Source organism: Aptenodytes forsteri, unplaced genomic scaffold (assembly GCF_000699145.1).
Source record: "Aptenodytes forsteri isolate BGI_AS27 unplaced genomic scaffold, ASM69914v1 Scaffold597, whole genome shotgun sequence".
NCBI classification, from domain to species: domain Eukaryota; kingdom Metazoa; phylum Chordata; class Aves; order Sphenisciformes; family Spheniscidae; genus Aptenodytes; species Aptenodytes forsteri.
In genome coordinates, this window is record NW_008795489.1 from 186,836 (window position 1) to 206,187 (window position 19,352).

Below are 19,352 nucleotides of genomic sequence, written 5' to 3' on the forward strand. Positions count from 1 at the left end.
CCCACGCAAATGCTTCAAGACACCCCGACTCTTTGTATAAAGGGCTCAGTTTATGTGCCCGACCATGGCACGTGGGTGAACCTAGTCAACTGGAAAAAAATGACAAAACCGGAATGTCGTGGCGTTATTACCGTATTAGATGACGTCAGAAAAGGCGGATGGGGAAGGGGCAGCCTGCAGCCCCGCTGGCGGTGGGCTGGTTCTCCTCCTGGCACTCACCACCTTTGTTGCATGGGGACGCACTTCAGTGCTGCTGTTTTTTCCATCCTTGTTGACCATGTGTGAGACACCATCACTCAGTGCTCCTGATGGCACTACCTGAACAGTGTGCAATCTTAACTGAGCCCATTTCCACGCATGCTGAGTTGGTTTTTGCATGTGCTGGTTACAATTGCCCGCCTCCTTCCCACCTTCTCTGCGTTTTTTATCGTTCTCTTCCTGAGCTATTAGCTCTACCATGTACAAACTAGGCCTTTTGAAACACTCGAAGCACCTAGTGCTTAGCTGGTGCTGCCAAACTCAACGATAAAAATAACGTTCCATTTCACTGTCACTCTGCAGTTGTGTAAATACTGTTCTTGCTGTTCAGTCTCTGTCACAGCACTGTCCAAAGATGCAAACTGCAGCACTGAGAGCACACAGGATAAACATTTCCAGGATTTAGCCTTCTGGAAACAAAGAATTTCTGTAATTTAGGACTAAGATAGTAAAAGTAGGATGATTGAAATATCATTGCAAACTTGCAAACTCTTCCAATTTTATGGTAGGCCTTACAGTATTGCTTTTCTTGCTACGTCCCAGTTCCTGGAGTTGTGTGATCTTGTAAAAATCTCAGATTTATTACTGTTTTCTTTTTTTATAGCTATTTTTAGCCTCCCACCAATTTCTGAGGGAAGTTTGATAGACGCAAGAATATGAACAACCCAAAGCATATTTTTAAATTAATCTCAAGTTTTATGGGGTCACCTAAATCACAATTATATTGGCTTGGAGTTGGCAATATTGCCACCATGTGATAGCTGAAATACTAACCTTTTAATGGCAGCCATTGAATACAATCACTCTGAAAAAGGATGGACAGAGTTTCTTTCTCTGAATTGGAGAACCTTTTCTGGATGTTTTTTGGATGTCACGTTTGTGTTCTCTGTGAGAGTGTATGAAAAAAATGAAAACCAAAAGAGGATATGACGCAGGGACAGGGTATAGAAAAATTAGAACATTTGGAATGGATGGACTGAAAATGTACTGCAGGGATGCTCTGGGGAACAAGAGTAAGAGAAAGCACAGAAACTAGAGGGAAATTCTGGTCTACTTGCCAAAAGTAAATTCTTTTCCTCCAGATGTTTAGTAACAGAAGAGCCTGCCTTTAGAAATACAGGTGAGTCAAAATCTCAACACCAGTTTGGAATTGCTTATAATCCACAAAGAGAAAGTAAGGATACTATTTTCTTTAAAAAAATTACATGATACTGCTTAGCAATCTTTATTTTGTTTGAAATGTGAGCTATATATAGAAAGCAGAAAAGGAAAGCATTGGGAGGTTAGAGCTGTACAAAATAAGGGCTAGACAGAAACAGACTGATGGAGAAGGAAAGCAATAGATTGCAGCCTGTATTGTAGAGGAATCCACTCAAACAGCAACAAGAAAAATCTCCATCTTTTAACAGCAATGTAAAGGGAATGGAAGGTAATGCTATTAAATATCCCAAAGGAAATGTCCCAAAGTTTTCCTTCTGTTCAAGGAAGAATTAAAAAAAACAGGAGCACATGGGATAATTCAAAGAAGAGCAGCATGTGTGCTTCAAGTTCTTAGCCTCAAGTCTTGCTTCACTATGTGTCCTCTTCATTGGCTGCCAGTCGTTTGGCTGTCATATATGAGTTATGTTGTTGCTAAATAGCCAGTTTGATTGCAGCTGGACTATGGTATCGGCTTCGGTGTCAGCAGACAGAGAAAGCAGAAACAGGAGACTGGAAGTGGGGTCTAGCATATACTAAACCCACTCAGAAGCCAACAAGTGAATGTGATCTGTTCATAAGAAAATGTGAAACGAGAGATGTTTTTGCTTTGCACTGTTGACAAACATGAGTATTGCTCAGTGTTGCGCAGTATTGCAACCGTGAAGTGAACCGTAGTCTGTGATGTCAAGAAGAGGTAATGCTAGCCCCAGCCTGCACTGGCTGCCCTGCTGTGAGAGTGCTTTAATTGTGCTTGTAACAGGTAGGGTCTGGAGATGAGAGTCAGACAGTAAAAGGCTGCATGAAGTGCTCTTGAGAACGGACAAAATTCTGTGACTTTTGCTTTTGTAAATAATAAGCTGAAAGAAAGCAATAAATTACTGAGCCTTCAGCAATGTGGTCTGAGAGTAGGATACTGCCCAAAAAAGCTCACTGCTGGTTGCTAAACCTGTAAGGTCCTTTGCAGAACACAGGATGGATTAGCTCTGTGGTGCAACGTGCAGTTGATTTTCTTTACATACATTTGCATCCATAGGAAAAGGCTGCAGGCAATCCCAAAAGCAAACCCCTGCCAGTAAATCAGTGCAAGATTGCAAGGAATGAGTGCACAGAAGATTGTTCCAAGTGCAGGATGGACTGAAATACTGCTTTGAAGGAGATCTGGCAATAGCATCTGGCTAGCAGAAATGCTGGTACACTAAATCAAAGTGCATGAGAGGACAGATGGTTTCCTGGGGCAAATAAGGAAGTATATTCTCCTCCACAACATGAATGGTCAATTGAGAGCATACACAGAAATAGCAGTAATTGTGCAAAAGGTGTTTGTTTGTATAGTGTTCAACAGCAGATCACTCAAGACTCAGTAGTCTCATAAAATTTGAATGCAATGATAAAATGTTGAGATCAAACCTCTGAAGATAGACCATAGATGATCACCTGGGGTGACTCCAAGAGCTGCAGTAGGGAACTAGAGCCAGGCTTTGCAAAGTGCAACCTAATGGATATTCTGTCCTTAGAAAATGGGGCAAAATAATCTACAGCAAAGTTTAAGTGATTTATAGACGAAGCGCAATTTGAAAACAAGACATGTTCATCAGATCAGCTAGAAAATGTAGAAAGCCACTGCTAAGACAGCCGAGAAAGTAAAGGCAGGGAGACAACTACAGATCTGTATCTGGAAAGGCTGGGCCATCACATTAGACCTTCAGCAAGAATAAACCTAATGTGGTGATTGCTAAGCTGGGGGCAACCTTCCCAGGAGAGACTGTGTGCCATGGCCCAGCAGAGACACTGAGCAAGGCTGGTTCAGTGGGCAGCTCGCTGTGCAAATATGCCGGGACAAGGAGCATGCAGGAGCACCTCTGTGCTCAGCGGTTTAGTGGCGTGGAAAGCACTGACAAAATAAATGTGGGAGGGGGTGCGAGGCGAGAGGAAGGGTGTCATGTTGGGCTGGCCAGGGGTTTGGTGCACATCCTGCACTTCTCTTACTGGCTTGCTAGAAAAAGTGCAAGAATGATATAAAAGAAAGTAAAAAAATAGGGGATGGGGGTGTAGGAATGTTACTATATTTTACTGTTGTGTTTCAGTGGTGCTTTCTGACTGACTAGACTTTCCACATCTTCGTGTAGTTTATGATTTGCTGTTGATGAGTTTTAGTAAATAATTATTTCAGTTGTATTATGCACATTTTAGTGTATGTTTCAAATTCATAGGCTGACATGTTGTGTCATTTATAAAGTAATATGTCTTGTTCCATTATTCATATGGTAAACTACAGCTAGGCATTGTGTTTAATGAGGTACTAGTTAAAAAAAAAAAATTATTAAATGTAAACTCTTCTTGGAGAGACTATAGTACTGTGAGAGGTACCATGGTTTTAAACGAGGCTTGCTGTGCACTAACAGTTTTTTTCTTCAAAATACTTTAACGTAGTAAAATAACCATGTTAAAATATAATTAATTACTTAGTTAATATTAATTTATTTGCTCAAAAAATAATGGGAAAAAATCAGTCCAGGCACAACGTCCCCTCATCAGCTCTTCATCATTATAACTGATAGCATTAAAACACAAAGTCTAAGTTGATTGTGTATTGCACACTGAAAAAATTTTACCCATCAGAAGCAAGTATAATTTCAAATAATAGTTTGGAAATAGGCAAAAATCAAAGAACCCGAATAGGACCATGAAAGAACACTTCTTTCTTCTTACTGTAGTTCCTCTTTTCTGATATTACTTGTATGTCTTTTTTGTCTTTTTTTTGTTCAATCTCTCACTTTTTCATAGACTATCCTTAGAGATCTGTAGAGCCTTTTGAGTATTCAGAACTGTGTGCGAATTATGTTTGTGGGTATGCAAGTATTTACTCACTTTTCGTAATAATGATAGTCATGTATTTACCAAATGTTGAACATTGGTAAATGTTTTTTTCTATACAAAAATAGAATAATTTAACAGCTGAAATTTCTGCTCACGGTAGTTTTATGTACTAAACCAAGTAAACATAATATTTTACGAGAGAAGGTATTGTATGCAAATCTCCAAAGTAATTTCTTTAAACTGGTAATATTTTTCTGACTACATGAAGATTTATCTAGGCAACTACATTTATCAGGCAACTGAGTTCTTAATTTCTGCTGGCAATTTTTGAGGCAAATTATTAAGACTGCGATTCTGTTGTGTTCTTTTTACCTGCCCAGACATCAGTTCTTTTTTGGTATTTAACTTGTAAAACCCCAAAAGAGGTCCTCTATGTGGTTTTGAGTGACAGTAATTTTTTAACTGTAGACTTCATTTACACTTTCCAGAAAAAAGTTTTCTATAATGCAGTTCAATTAGCCATATAATTTTAAAAATCATTTGTCAATATCATGAAACATTGACTTAGACCTCAAATCATTGATATGTAATTAGCATAAAAATTTATTCACATATATACTTCTAGTTGTAATTTCTTTGATTTTTATGTGTGTGTGTGTGTGATTATGATATATGAGTGACTTCATCATATTTGCTATTACCAAGATTTTCAAAGGAATGAATTGATTTTCTGTGTTTTGGGCTTTAAGCATCCAGCTGATGAAGAGTTATGACTTTCACACAGTATTGTGCACTAACCATCTGCCTTGACTTGTACTGGCAGTCTTGGTTTTTTAATAAGGATTGGTCTATGAACTCTTCTTTTAGATTACTATAAAAAGTGAAAGTTATTCTAATACAGTATAGAATTTTACATATTTTATTCATAGCTTATATTTAATCTTAACAACCCCAATATATAAACATTAAAATGTAACAATTGTGCCTCATAAAACAACATTTTGGAGCTTTTTAAAATGAAGGTATCACATGCTATTAAAAGAAAGCATTGTGAATTGATTTGGTCTCAGAACTTTTCTTCCACAAGAAGTTTAACATAATGACTTTCATTTTCAATTCCTTGCCCATTATTTCCATGTTTGGAAGATTAACCTCAACACCTTCAGTAAGACACCAACTTAAATTCCCCAGGAGAAATATTCCTCATTATTTCAGTTGTTTGCTATTAGATCATTATGTAGCTGTATTATAATTAGGACAATTAGTTTGAAGCTCGGATATGCAGCAGTGTGATTTTGGGGGTAGGCATCATGTAAAAAGAACTGGTAATTTAATAACATTAATGAACCATCCCCTTAAATCTCAGACTGATTCTTTTGGGGGTTTAGGATGATGCAAGAGAAACCTTTCTTTTCCTTTTATTCACACACCTTCATTTGCCTCCCAAGCCTGGTTCTAGCTGAGACAAGAGAAGCTCCTTGAAGTATTTGCAGCCTGTCATGACATACAGATCTAGTGAAAACAAAAAACACCGAAAGAATTGTTTTACAGAAACAATAGTTTCAGCTACAATTTTTGTAAACATGCAAACTTTCAAGTTTCTGTGTACATCCAATCTTCTGGTGCTTCTACTATCAGAAAGTGTTTGATTTCATTTCATATTCACAGAGTTTGGAAGTTAAAACATGACTACTTTAAAAAAAAAAAGAATGAAGTTTAGGAAAATACTGAGGTTGAAAGAGGTTGGTTACACGTGTCCCATTTGTACAATGTTGATTGTAAAAATATATTATTCTGAGGTATGCCGTTACTTTGTATGTATTTATAAGTACTTCCTGCAGTGTATCCGCTTTGTGTTTATTCACTTTTATTGAATTTCGCTGTTGAATCTGGGAGTCCGGATCGTGTCCTGCCTGTTTCAATGGCAGGTGCAGCCAGGGCACTGCCCTGCTCCTTTCTTTTAAATACGTGGCTCAGAGGAAAAGACCTAGCATGCCGGGGGTAGAGTGTGATTATCTCCAAAGTTATGCTTTAAAAATGGAAATCAAAAGGGTTCAGGGTTTGTGAGACTTGAGTGATCAGTAATGTCGTAAAACAATTTTGTCAGACATGGCACTTTTTGTGAAGACTTTGGTACTTCCTAAGGTTCTCCCTAAGTTGTCTCAGCATTTTTGACACATTTTATGGTAGATTTCTTTATAAATATATGTCTGGTATTTATTGTTTTATTTCACATTCATTGAGGATGAAAACTGCTTATATAAGTATATTAAAACTGGGGAACATAGGCTTCAGAAGCTGATATTAATTCCTAAAAATGCAGTCAGGTATCTGACTTTATGCCCTTATATTTGAAACATAGGCAGTGATATTTTTTAGGATTCACGTTGCTCGCTCTGCTGCCCTTTTCAGCGCTGTGGGAGTCCCTGCCTTGGCCTTTCTGTGGGCAGATGAGTGACGGTGAATAACTTAACAACTTTTCTCTCGTTGCCGCCAGAGTACATCTGTACGTTAGTATGAGAAACAGTTCCTCTTGCTCAGCTAGTAAGAAAAATCATAAATAATATTTCGGGCCATTTAGAGATTGGCTGGGTTTTTAAGCTGCCTTCTTTGTAAGATACAAATAATTATAAAAGATAATAAATGAAATGTTCCTTCTAGCTCAGCTCCACCCACAGAGGTCTCCAGCTTGAGTTCAGCGATGCCATCAGTTGAGATACTTGTCCCATCAAGAAGCTTGAGCTGAACGTCAGGCGATGCTGATGCTTGAAGTAATGCTGAAATGGAAACAGAGCTATACTTCAAGCTGACAAAATTCTCAATCTCTGTGCTCGTGTACAGTTCAAGTATTTTTTGTCATACGGTCACTCTCAGTTTGGTACTATGATTTAAGGAGAAGAGCTTCAGATAAATTTTGTCACAGAGGCAGGCTGTTAGTATGGCATGTTTGTGTCTTTCTGACAGCTGTGAACTGTTTTTTGTTTGTTTTTACTTTGCTTCAGTTAATGAAGATAAAAGCTTAGTCTAATAAGGCACTTTCTGTCATCAAAATAAGTGAAGAATGAGACCTCGACCTCTGTAAAAACACAATGAAAATTAGCACTATATTTTTTATTTCACGATCCTGAGGTTTGTCATTCTTGGCTTGTTTTCTTCATCGTAGAACTGAAGTGACTGCTCCTCTATTTAGATGTCAAGACAGGTTGCACACATTAATCACAACAGGATAATAAAAACACACGTTTTGGCAGTGAAGTCATGCCCTCTGTGTGAGAGGTAATATATTAGTATGGCATTGGCCAATTTACAGTAGAAAATACATATTGTAGGATTTATATAGAGTAAATAGATTTTGCTTCCTGGTTATATGTGGCCTTTCCAAGGCTTGCCTAAATCTTCCTTCAGCAAAGTAGTTTTGTTAATGCTTTCAGGTTTAACCTGGATGTAGCTCACTATCACATTTATATGTTGTTGTGCTTGTTCCTTTTGCTCCACAGAAGCTGGCTTCCATTTGTACATGGCTTGAATTGGAATAAATGTGACTTCTATTATAAAACCTAATGTCAGATTGACTCCATCTAGAAAATAACAATTTTTAAAGGTCACATAAAATAGGCCATTCACAGTTCTTTCTTCCAGATATGTTTGATTAAAAATAGTTTGTTCTGTTTATTAAATCACTGGTGTTTTCCCTTCAGGGCCAACTAAAGCAGAAGCAGATCTTTGCGTTTGTCATCAGCTTAAGGTCACAAATACAACTAGATTAAATAGTGCTATATACCTTTCCCCACTACTGAATTATCAATGATGAATTATTTATCATAAAATTAAGCACACACATCAGGAGTCAGCTGAGTGTAAAATGTTATCCTGAGGGCATAGCCAGGCATTTCAATCAATGCCCATTTACATCTACTTGTCCAGATGTATTTCCAGTGTAGAGTGTAGTAACCTGCAGCTCCCGAAGAAATTGGCTTTGGTAGGAGTTGGATCAGACCCATAGTACCCCAAGTGATATTTACAAAGAATGTCTTTTGAAATCAGTTTGTAGAATATCAAATGGCTAAACAAAAAGCCATGATTGCCTTTCATTGTTTAAAGTAGACTGAGAGACGGATGCTCAAAAAGAGGCATTGTGCTCTCCTCCCCCTTTTATATTATTGTATTTCCTGGGGAGCTTTGTTAGAATGACTATCTTAAAAGTGAACAATTAGCTCAGGCAGGAAAATTTTTTATATTTTATATTTATGTTTTTGCCTAGTTGGTGCTCTGAGGGATAAACCTAATAATTCTGGACTGACCCAGAGATTGAACCAGAGGCCCCTTGTCATTTTTGTAACTGTTATTTTGCCCTGCAGTCTAGCCTGAAGTTCCAGTGTTGCCCTTGGTACAGCTTTCAGCGTGCTTTCCAGAGCCTCCATGCACGTGTGCAGCTCTTTCTGTCTCACCACTGTGGCTATTTAATATTCCAGACTCTACACAGCTCGCTTAGTATGAATGTCATTTCATATTGCTCGAGGCATGATGCAAATCCTAATTTGAAGATTAAACGCAAGCTAGCTTTGTGATACTGAGCACCTTTAGTTACTTCTGAAGGGTGGAAAAGAAGAGGAGTCTGGATGAACTCAGTGATGTGAGATTTGAATAAATTTTCTAGGAAGTCCTAAGACTGACTTTTTCTTTTCTTTTTTAATCAGAATTAAATTCTGATAATTTATATAAATCAATTTTTATGTAAACTGAACCTAAAAATCAAAGTGAACTAAAAACCACAGCTGAACAAATATTACATGCCAATTGTCAGAAGGCAGAAGAGGTAACCTATGCATTCCACGACAGCAGTTCAACCGATTTTTTTGTTCGTTTAGTTAAACTATAAGTGCGCTATTAACTTAATATGACAGCCCTCAAATACTATTAAGCAAGTGGGTTGGTAAGACTGGAACAGTTCTTCTGTCTCAGGCTCAGACATCAGAGTTAGCAGGACCAATTTAAAGTATACGCTTCATTATAAATGTGAGGGAAGGAATAGTCTGTTTCCTGCTTCACATGTGGGAATAAAAAGAGTCATTAATAAAGTGTGAGTAAAAACTGAGATAAAACATGTGAACTCTGACTCCTCAGCAATTTCTTATTCTCTGTGAGCAATGTTTTGCCAAAATATTAGAGACTGTTAATCTGTGGTTACATTTCAGCCATTGTCAGAGGCATTGTCAGCTCTTTAGGCAAAAATTCAAGGTTTCCAGGGTAGAGAGAAAAGATTATGAAAATAGTATAGGAAGAAATTATGAGTTCTCAGAAGTGAGTTCATAAACTAAATTTATTATTAAACATGATTTTGAAGTATATGGAAACTATGAAAAATGACAGTATTATAACCACCCCTCCCCAAACAAACATGATAATAATAAAAAGTATCATGTGTAATTGAAATGAAACTGAGTACTAAGCAAAAAGGAGAGATATCTATTAAATCTTTCCTATTATGTGAAATAAAAATGTGGAAAGAGTTAGTTCTCAAGGGAATTTTAATGTTTTCTCCGCTGCAGTAATCTCATGTCACTCTAGTAATTCTTTTGAAATGTGTTGTCCAAAATTTGCACCTCTTGCTGGTTAAGCTGAATATTTAGGTATGAAATTAGGAGTCTAAATAAAGTGGCCAGATTTTCAAATGTGTTTTACAGCTGCAGTTCCTGCTTCTGTGCATGGCATTTGTGGATGGTAAGTGTTTAATGATAACCAGGTTATTTATATTTAACTACCTGAGTAACAGGTTTAGGAGCCTAACTTTAGTTGCATGCGTTTGAATTATTTTTGTTATGAATATTATCTTGAGAAGACATCCATTCAAACAAAGAGATTTGACCACACATCTGTACTGCAAAATCATGGTAAATCGATTTGTGGTCTTCCTATATTTCTTCCTATCCCACTGGCGGACTGGCTGACGGGCAAGCCACCATCTGCTGAAATGAGTGGCATTAGCTTTCTATCCTCCAGTTCTTCTCTTAACAAACTACACTTCACACATCTCCTAGGAGGTTTAATAAGATTTAGTTCATTAATACAGGAACTGTACTTTGTGATTACAAAAAGAAAATGCTATAAAAATATGACTTCTTTTACTGCTTTTGTTTCAATGTATCACAATCAGTTCCCGAATGGAAAAACATAAAATATTAAACATGCAACATATGACTTCAGTCCACAGGGTAGTTTGGCTATTAGTTTTAAAAAAATAACACCCCCCCCTTCCAAATGTAAATATGTCGATACAGTACCATGAACAAGTATTACTGTTCATTTACGATGTCTGTTTTGGGTATTTAAATGTTTTTTTCCAACCAAGCACACATTTCCATGATAAGTTCCTTTTAGGAGAAAAAAACTCAGCTTTTATTTACTGGAGAGAGAATATGCAGAGAAGTGGAAAAGGTTTTTTCAATATTTGCTTAAGATTTTTCTTATGAAGTTATTTTCTTTAATACAGAGTTACCAGAGTTATGAGAATAGGCTACACAAATATTAGACTATATAAGCAAAAGATGAGTGATAAAAGTATGGTATGGTTAAAATGCTGATACAATGTTACCATGTTAAGCAATCGAGATAATGTCCAGAATATGTTCATGCATTTTTAATAATACTGACCCTGAATGCTAAACTGCACAGGGGTTATTTCTGGAGTGAATGGTTTCAGAAATGGTGGAAGGCTGCAGTGTCGTATACAGACTGTTGCAATCATTTCCTTTGCTGGATTTGGTTTCACATAAAATTTTCAACATGTTACTGTTCTTGCAGTATGTGAGCATTTCTGCAGAGGCACACTATTAATGAAGAGACTTTGAAGAAAAACAATAGTTACAGAGTCATATCCCTGTGACAAGATAGAATAGACCTTGCAGGGCCCAAAGCCAACGGCAGACCTCTTTGCCTCAGCAAGGCCCTTTAGTTTGAACTCACTGCTCCAGCTGTTTGGTTTGAATTTTAGTCTCCCTTTGTAATATCTCTTTGTGTGTCCTGGTTGTGCTGGCTTGTTTGGGAAGCCTTACTGAGCCATCGCACAGTCTCATGGGGTAGGCAGGGAGCGATACATCCATAAGAGCTAGGCAAGATCTTGGAAATGCTGAAATAAATACCTTGGCAAATCTATCCACCCACTTTTTTTTTTTTGCAGTGCACATTACCCAATTATACAATTTTCAAATTTGAAATGAAGATGTACCAGCACAAAATGCTCCAAAATCCTGGAAATTCTATATCAAGATATGAGCTTTGCAGACCCTCTCTGTAATATGAATTGATGCCCAAAATGGGCTCCATCCAAGTGAAAGAGCCATAGAATTATTATTTTTATGCAGCTATAATCACAGGATACATGCACAATCTGTCATGCTGCCTAAGCCCATAGTTGCAGAGGCAGGATAAGGGTTCAGGAGCCTTGGGTATATGCAAGTGCTGTTTTTTGGACTCTCGAGAGTTTTGGAGAACCAGATCTTCCCCTGTTTATCACATACACCTAGGTGCATGTTTTCAGAAAAGTTCTCTTTCTAAGTATAGAAATGAAGATGTTAGCACTCAGTTTGCCTCTGATTGTCATATTTGTGATCCATTTAAAAAAAAACCACTCAGTATCCAATACACTGAATTATTCTGAAAATCTCATCCCTTACAGTAAAGCCTAATGGGAAGCTTGAGGTAGCGTGAAAACAGTGTGGGTGAGAACTTTGATTTTTGTGCAACCACAGTGTAGAGATGTGATAACTTGCTTTGCTGATGTGATAGAAAATTGCTGGGGAAGTTGTGATCTCTGTGTAAAGTATGTATTGTTTCTATCTAATCTTCTGCACTTTTTCAGACAAATATTCTAAGGAAAATCCTGCTTTCTCTGACAAAACTTCTGCAACTTTTCATGTGATCAGGAATTTATCTGCACTTTGTGGTTGTAGTATAATAACCACGTGGATAAAGTGTAACCTGAATGAGTGTTAGTGTTCCAGAACAGTAGTAATCCTTGCTATTTTTTCCAGTTCTTTAAAATAAAATTATTTCATTTCACACAGCTACTCTCTCAGTTCATATCATGTTACTGAAACTGAAATAGCTGTAATGTAAATACATTTCTTAACAAGACAAATGTGTAATGGTGACATTTTTCTGTTTATTTCCATTTACAGTATCTCCTAAAAATCAGTGTCATCTCCTCAATGTTGACAGGAGCTAGATGGCATTTGGATAAGACATGACATTTTGAATAATGTTACAAGCATCTGTTTCCAATGTCTATCAAACTGGAATTTGGAATATGTTCTCTTAAAATGCCCTAGATTGAAAAAATGTTTTGCACATAAAGTTAATGTCTGAGGTATGTTTCTACTGTGCAGGTTTTGCATTTTGGGACTCAAAACATACACCATCATTTTCAAACAAGGACAAACTCCCACTAACAGAAAATGATGTTGAAAGACACTGTAACACGCTCTCCATATTTGCACTTGCACTCATATACAGTGTGGGTACTTAATGTCTGCTTTTAGTTTACATATGAAAAAGTTGGGATACAAACACACGTGAATTATTCTATACAAATGCAAAATGTCATGTGCCAATATGGCTGTATACCTCTAGCAATCTGATGTGTTTAAACATTCCCTCTTTCATACGTGAATTATTTTCTATACAAATGCAAAATGTCATGTGCCAATATGGCTGTATACCTCTAGCAATCTGATGTTTTCAGTGCTAAAACCTCTTATTTCTATGTCTATCTGTACAATTAAATAATATTTTCTACTTAAAATTCCATGAAATACCAACTGGACATTCTTGATCTTCTAAATGGACCTCCTGCATAGTGATAATTATGCGTATTAAAATGTAACATATTTATCTTGAGTTGACTGAATTGTGTAATAAGTAAAGAATATGTCTGTATTTGTAGTTTGGAAGTGCTTTAAAACCAATATGGCAGAAAAGTTCTAAATACAGTGTTTTTCTCCATACTATTTGGCAGGTGACTGTTCATGCTAATTCTGTCCAACAAATTTGCCCATGACAAACCTGAAAATGTCTATGTTGTTTTTAAAAGTATATGTGTGATTTGCTCTAAGAAACTTTTCAGATGCAAACAGTTATTGTCTAAGAATGGAGGAATATATTGAAATCCAAATGATTATATTAGTTTTACATAAACTTAGCTACTACAGATGTAGTAGCCACAGGATTCTCAGTATTTTAGGAAAACTGCTGATGATTAAGAGTGATGAACTACCTTTTTGTCATTTTGCTTGGTGAAGTGGTATGTGCAAATTGGATTAATAGTATAGAAATAGAAGTCCAAAAATATGTAAAATTACTTATATTGTTTCTTCACTCAGATTTTGGTGCTTTTACGAAGGTAAGAAATGCGAAGGTGAATCTTTTCTGAACGGGTCATTGAATTTGTATCTCCCACAACTTTGTGAGTATTTAGACACCAAATTCACAGGCAAGTAATGGTCTCACTACCTTTGCCAGGTTTTTTAAATTTGTGAGACTTGCTTCAATTGAAAAGAGTTGTAGACTTTAAGAAAACACTTTAGTTGGTGACTTCTTATCCAAAATATGCCTTCTTCAGCAGCTTACATAACATGGGAGTGCATCCAAGAATCAGGTGTGTCAGCACAGCTCTCTGCCCAAATTAGTGTGCCCAAATTAATGGTCCTTGCTGAGAAATCTCAGCTTTTTTAGAAGTTCAGGATGATAATTCTTTGCCTTTAACTTTCCCGATGAGAAGTAAATGATTTGCATTTCTGATTTGCATCACGTACATCACCTGTAACTTTTGCCCACAGATTTTCCACATGACGTATGATCTGGCCAGTGCTGTGGTGAGAATCTTTAATCTGATCGGAATGATGCTGCTGCTGTGCCACTGGGATGGTTGTCTGCAGTTTTTAGTACCATTACTCCAGGATTTCCCACCAGATTGCTGGGTGTCCCTAAACGGTATGGTTGTAAGTATTGTTCATTTTTCATTGTGCTTTCTAAACATTATTTTTCTAAACAGTTAGCTTCAGACTTAAGTGTAAAAATACATGCCTAGTAATACACTGCCCTGCAATTTATTCAAGGTTACTTTTGGGTTTTGTTGGCTGGCTTGCTAATGAACTAAAGTTTGTTTTGTAGCCCTCATCACCAGTAAAATGATACTGACTCATTGTCAGTAAATGAGCCAGAAAATACTTTCAGTTTTAAGGTCATTTTAATTTATTAACCCTCGTTCCCTCAAAAAAGCCACCAAAAGAAATTTGGAAACACTGAGTCCACCAGTGCTTTCAATTTAGGCTGTGGTTTCAGAATGCTCCTGAAGGTATATTATTGGTGTTTGTCTCATCTAACGTTGTCCTCAGTTTGTTTTGTAAATAAATTCTGGGTCATCTCATGATCCCTTTACCAAGTTGTTCCCAACTTAACAGTCGACATGAGTTTTTTCTAAGTAAAATATGAGAAATAGATTTACTTCTATGATAGTTTTCTGTGTGTGAACAGACTGTTCAAGAATGGAAGGTGGCTGTGCCTTATTTATAAGGAAGGGTAATGATGTTCTGCTTGGTTGACGTGTGCCTTAAAGATCAATGGCTGTGAAGAATTAAGTAGTTTTTATCAAGTCAGATAATGAGGAAATACACAGAACATTTTCATAGGAAATACACTGAAAAAGTTGTTGAAATGTGCCTATACCAAAAAGAAAAAGCCCCAAGCAACTATATCATTGGCCATCTGAAAACATGTGTCTCTCCCATATTTACAATTTCAGAATCCATAAAACAGCACCTTTACAGTAGATGGGCCTCTTGCTTAGTCCCACGTATTTCTGTTGTAGAAACATAACAGTATTTGTTCCTTGAGGAACATAATACTGCACGTTACTGTGGAAGCTCGTTGACTAAGATTGTCAGTCATACAGACAAGTATTTGCAGTCATCAAGCAACATCTTTAGTGATAAGCAGCGTGTTTGCTCATACCTCATTGTGCAGCTTTCCTAAAAAAAATAGTAACATATCTTCAAAAATGGGATTGCTACAATAAATGTAGGTCACCAGGATGCTGACTGGCACATCTTTGCATTCTGCTGCATTCTGGGTTCTGCTTTGTAACATACTCCATTCACATTTAGAAAGGGTACATTTTCTACCAGCTTGTTAAAGATCTGGATGAAAACCATGCTAGCGAGTGAAAGGAAGCCCTGGATTACACTTAATTGGAGTATTTAACTTTTAGAGAACACTAAACTATTAAATTCTCTCTCTTCTATAAGAAGAGCTACATTTAATCTAAGAAGGCTGTGCGCACTGTGCACATGCTCAGGGAGACCCTTCTTTCTGCCTGCCCACACTCAGTTTTTTTTACAGAAACAATACTCTATCCTTACTGGCCACATACTCTTGGAAAGATCCTTTTTGAAAGTTGCACTTTTTTTTTTTTTTTTTTTTTTTATTTTTGGTCTGGCAACTGACACTGTTGCTGTTAATGAACATTGTGGGGAGATCTGAAAATTGAGCAAGATTATGTTCACAGCATAGGCAGTCTTTTAGTCCTATGGCAAGAGAAAGAGTTGTGGACTGCCAGCCTGGAATCAGGAGCAGATCTAAAGCCACTGTTGGGGGAAACAACTAGACCTTTCTTCTGATCCCATCATGATATTACGAGACATTTCCTGATTGCAGGAAATAAACTTGAAATACAAGTTCTTAGAAAGGCAAAATTGCCCCTCTTAGAATTTCAATCTTTTTTTGAGTAGGGGAGGGTTTGTGTGAGCATTTCCTGGGTTTCACACTGTGACTCCAATGTACATTCCTCAAAATGACATTGTTGCAAGGGCTAACCTCAGGCTAATACACCAATTTTGCTTTGACATAAAATTTTAACACTTATTCATGGTGATCATTGGCTTGAAGACGTATTCAAGCCAATGTGTGTCAGCCAGAAAAAGTTAGTTTTCTAATACGCAAGTCAGTTGGAAGCCAGAGCATTTGCAGATAACCTGATGCTAAAGGAAGTAAGGATGCCAGAGGATGACATGCTGTCTCCTCAATTGACACAGCCTGGCGTACTCTTCCAGCCCATAGTTCCCTTCTGTCTTGCACATTAGTTGCTTCAGGCTGCAGAGTGCAAGAACTTCTTCTAAAAGCCTTCTGCTGAAAGCTGTTTCTTCTGTACGAGCTGATATGCAAAAGTATTCAAATTCCACAGGCATGCTCATGGTTTTACTTTATAAATACTGTTAAGAAAAATAACATAGGTTAAATTTAATGTCACAAAGGAATAGGGTAATGAAACCAAGCTGCATTTTGCTTACTGCATCTCTGAACGATGTGACTGAATGCAATTAAAGCAAAAGAAATCGGTTGGATTTTCGTCTTTGAAAGGATGATAAATATGTCATAGTGCATCATGAAGTAGACTATGAAATGGAAAGCCTTCTCTGTAAAGGGGAATAAGATCACCACTGGTTAATACTGCACCAACCTACAGCCTAAGTAGTTCAACAAAAATGTTCAGATCACTTTGGGATGTTATCTTCAATAATAATAATAATGAACCCATATTGTATCTGTACTCTCAGATTGGCCTTCTTGGCCAGATCCTAATATTGGCCTTCATGTTGCTATGACATGAAAGCCAGAGCTGTCATCTTCCTTTAATTTTTCTAAATGTGATCCCACTTGCCCGCTTCTGTATCTTTACTGCCATTTGATTGCACTGACTTTATTAATGCTGAGTTACTATTGACAGGCCGGATCTTGTGCTCTTCCAGAATATCAATGCACTTCTCCTTAAGAAAACCAGTAAATGTAATATAAAAGTAAGCAGCAGATGTTTCTTCCGCTCACCTTAAGTCATGTTCCAACCAATCCATTACAGACAAAAAACCAATTACTTCTGTGAGGGTATATGGCTCTCTGATGCCGTTCCTAGTTTTTTTTAACACTAGGATTGTGAGTTTCATTCCTAAAAAAGGTCTTTTCTGAAGGAGTTTCACAGACTTTCCTAATGATGCTGCCTAATTTCTCCTTGGCTCAGAAAGCCTATTATCTGCAGCTCCTTGTGTGATTTATCCTCAGCTTTCTGATCTGCATTGCTTCAGACTAGTGTACTTCCATAATGACTCATAGACCAAACATCTTTATCATATCTCAGAGTTTAAGCCAATAGTTCTTTAGAAAATTAGGAGTAAAACTTGCAGCTGAAACCAAGGGAGGCACAAGAACAGAAAAGCACAATGATGCTCTCCTACAGTCAGTCTGTGCAAACCAGGATTCTGCATTTTGCATTTGGTTTCAACTGCAGTGAATTATGAAAACACAGCGTGTAGGTCCCAACTGATGAACAGTTATAGCGAGGTCTTATATGGGACAGAGTTTCTAGGCAAGTAGAGATGAGAGATGACATTTTTGCCACTGATGCCATCTGGCCATCTAAGCATGACTGCCTGTAATAAAGCATCCCTTGCAGCAGATGATTAGTTTTTGTTGTATTGGAGGTTTGCTCTGGCTTTTCATATCACCTATGGCAAAGACTCAAAGGCATGTTAGTCCTTGAAGTAACAGTATCTGAAGATCCCTAACCTATATTTTCCTTTCTATATTTGCAATAATTGGTTGTAGGGTTAGGAAAACATATGGTCCTTTAAACAGGGTATTTAGCTGACATTTCCAAATTTTTCACATATATTGTTCCCTTAGTGAGATAAAAATCTAGCAGAGAAGTATAGAATTTAACTTGAAGGCTGGGGTTTTTAAAAGCCAGAAGGGGTTGTAAAGCTTTTGGAAAGGGCTTGCTTTGCTGGCATTTCTCATGGCAGTCAGCCGATGTTTGCTCAGCAAGAACCCTTCAGTTATTCTGGTTTCTTTGTTTTGGCTTTTCCTTACTGTCCTTGCAGTTGGATTGTTTGTAACTCTTGGGGGTTTTTAGGTTTTGGATTTGGTGATGTGGGATTTTGCATTGTATTAACTCCCCTTTGTGTCACATCATTTCCTCAGGGCCAAGGGAAATCAGACTTTAGACTTCAGATCTTCATCTCTGACAGTATCAGCATTGCTAGGAAAAGAATTTGGGTATTTCTGCTGTAGAGTCTGAAAGTCCCTCTCATTATAGAATGAATGACTTAAATGAATACTTGATAGGCAAATTCAGAAATGCAGGAGGTGGTGAGGATTTGTAACACTCTAAGAACTATGCTAACATATATATAATATGCACAGAAACTATTTAGTAATAGCACACGGAACTTTAATTCTCAACATATCTTAGTAATGAACACCATTTTCCATTACACAATCACATGTTTTTTTTTCAATAAGATCTCTGCTTTACTCAATGGAGCTCAAGGAATGCATTATAATCATTTGATGTGTTATTCAGCATTGGGTTTTCTCCTTTTTGATAATGTATCAGCTTAGCACCTTCTTCCCTATAGTTGGCTATTAGGGCAGCTAATTTTCTCATGAGATTTTTCTGCATTTGGTCATTATGTGATAATCATTATTTAGAGCTTCACAAATGTTTTTGAGTACCTTTTTATTATATGGCAAGGTATTATAGAGCCACGTTTAAAGCATTAGATTCCTCTAACTTCATTTGCAGTGCTGAGCAATAAATGCTTATGTAAATCAAATCCCACAATCTTAAATTGGGTGCTTAGAAAGTACGGAACATACAGGAATCATCTGATTACTAGAGGCACTGAGAATCTCATGAGGTATACTACTACTCTAATGTATTTTATACTCATGTATTTATGTATGACTAATTATAGCAAATGCTTCTAAGAACAGATAAAATGTTGAAATTACCTATCAGAGATGGACTGTGATCAAAATAAGGGGAATTGCCCAACTCAGATAAATGCTCTATTTACAACACAATTTGGAAATATAGAATCATAGAATAATTTGTGTTGGAAGGGACCTCTAAAGGTCATCTAGTCCAGCCCCCCTGCCATGGGCAGGGACATCTTCAACTAGATCAGCTTGCTCAGAGCCCCGTCCAACCTGACCTGGAATGTTTCCAGGGATGGGGCATCCACCACCTC

The 19,352-nt window shown here is 37.2% G+C and overlaps 1 protein-coding gene across 1 annotated transcript in view; it reads left to right on the plus strand.

Annotated features, from left to right (window-relative positions):
• HCN1 (hyperpolarization activated cyclic nucleotide gated potassium channel 1) overlaps positions 1–19,352 on the plus strand; it is a 188,783-nt gene that overhangs the window by 70,341 nt on the left and 99,090 nt on the right. The window contains exon 2 of the mRNA XM_019472621.1: positions 14,109–14,270. Coding sequence (XP_019328166.1) covers positions 14,109–14,270 — 162 coding nt within the window. The remainder of the gene's footprint in view (positions 1–14,108; positions 14,271–19,352) is intronic.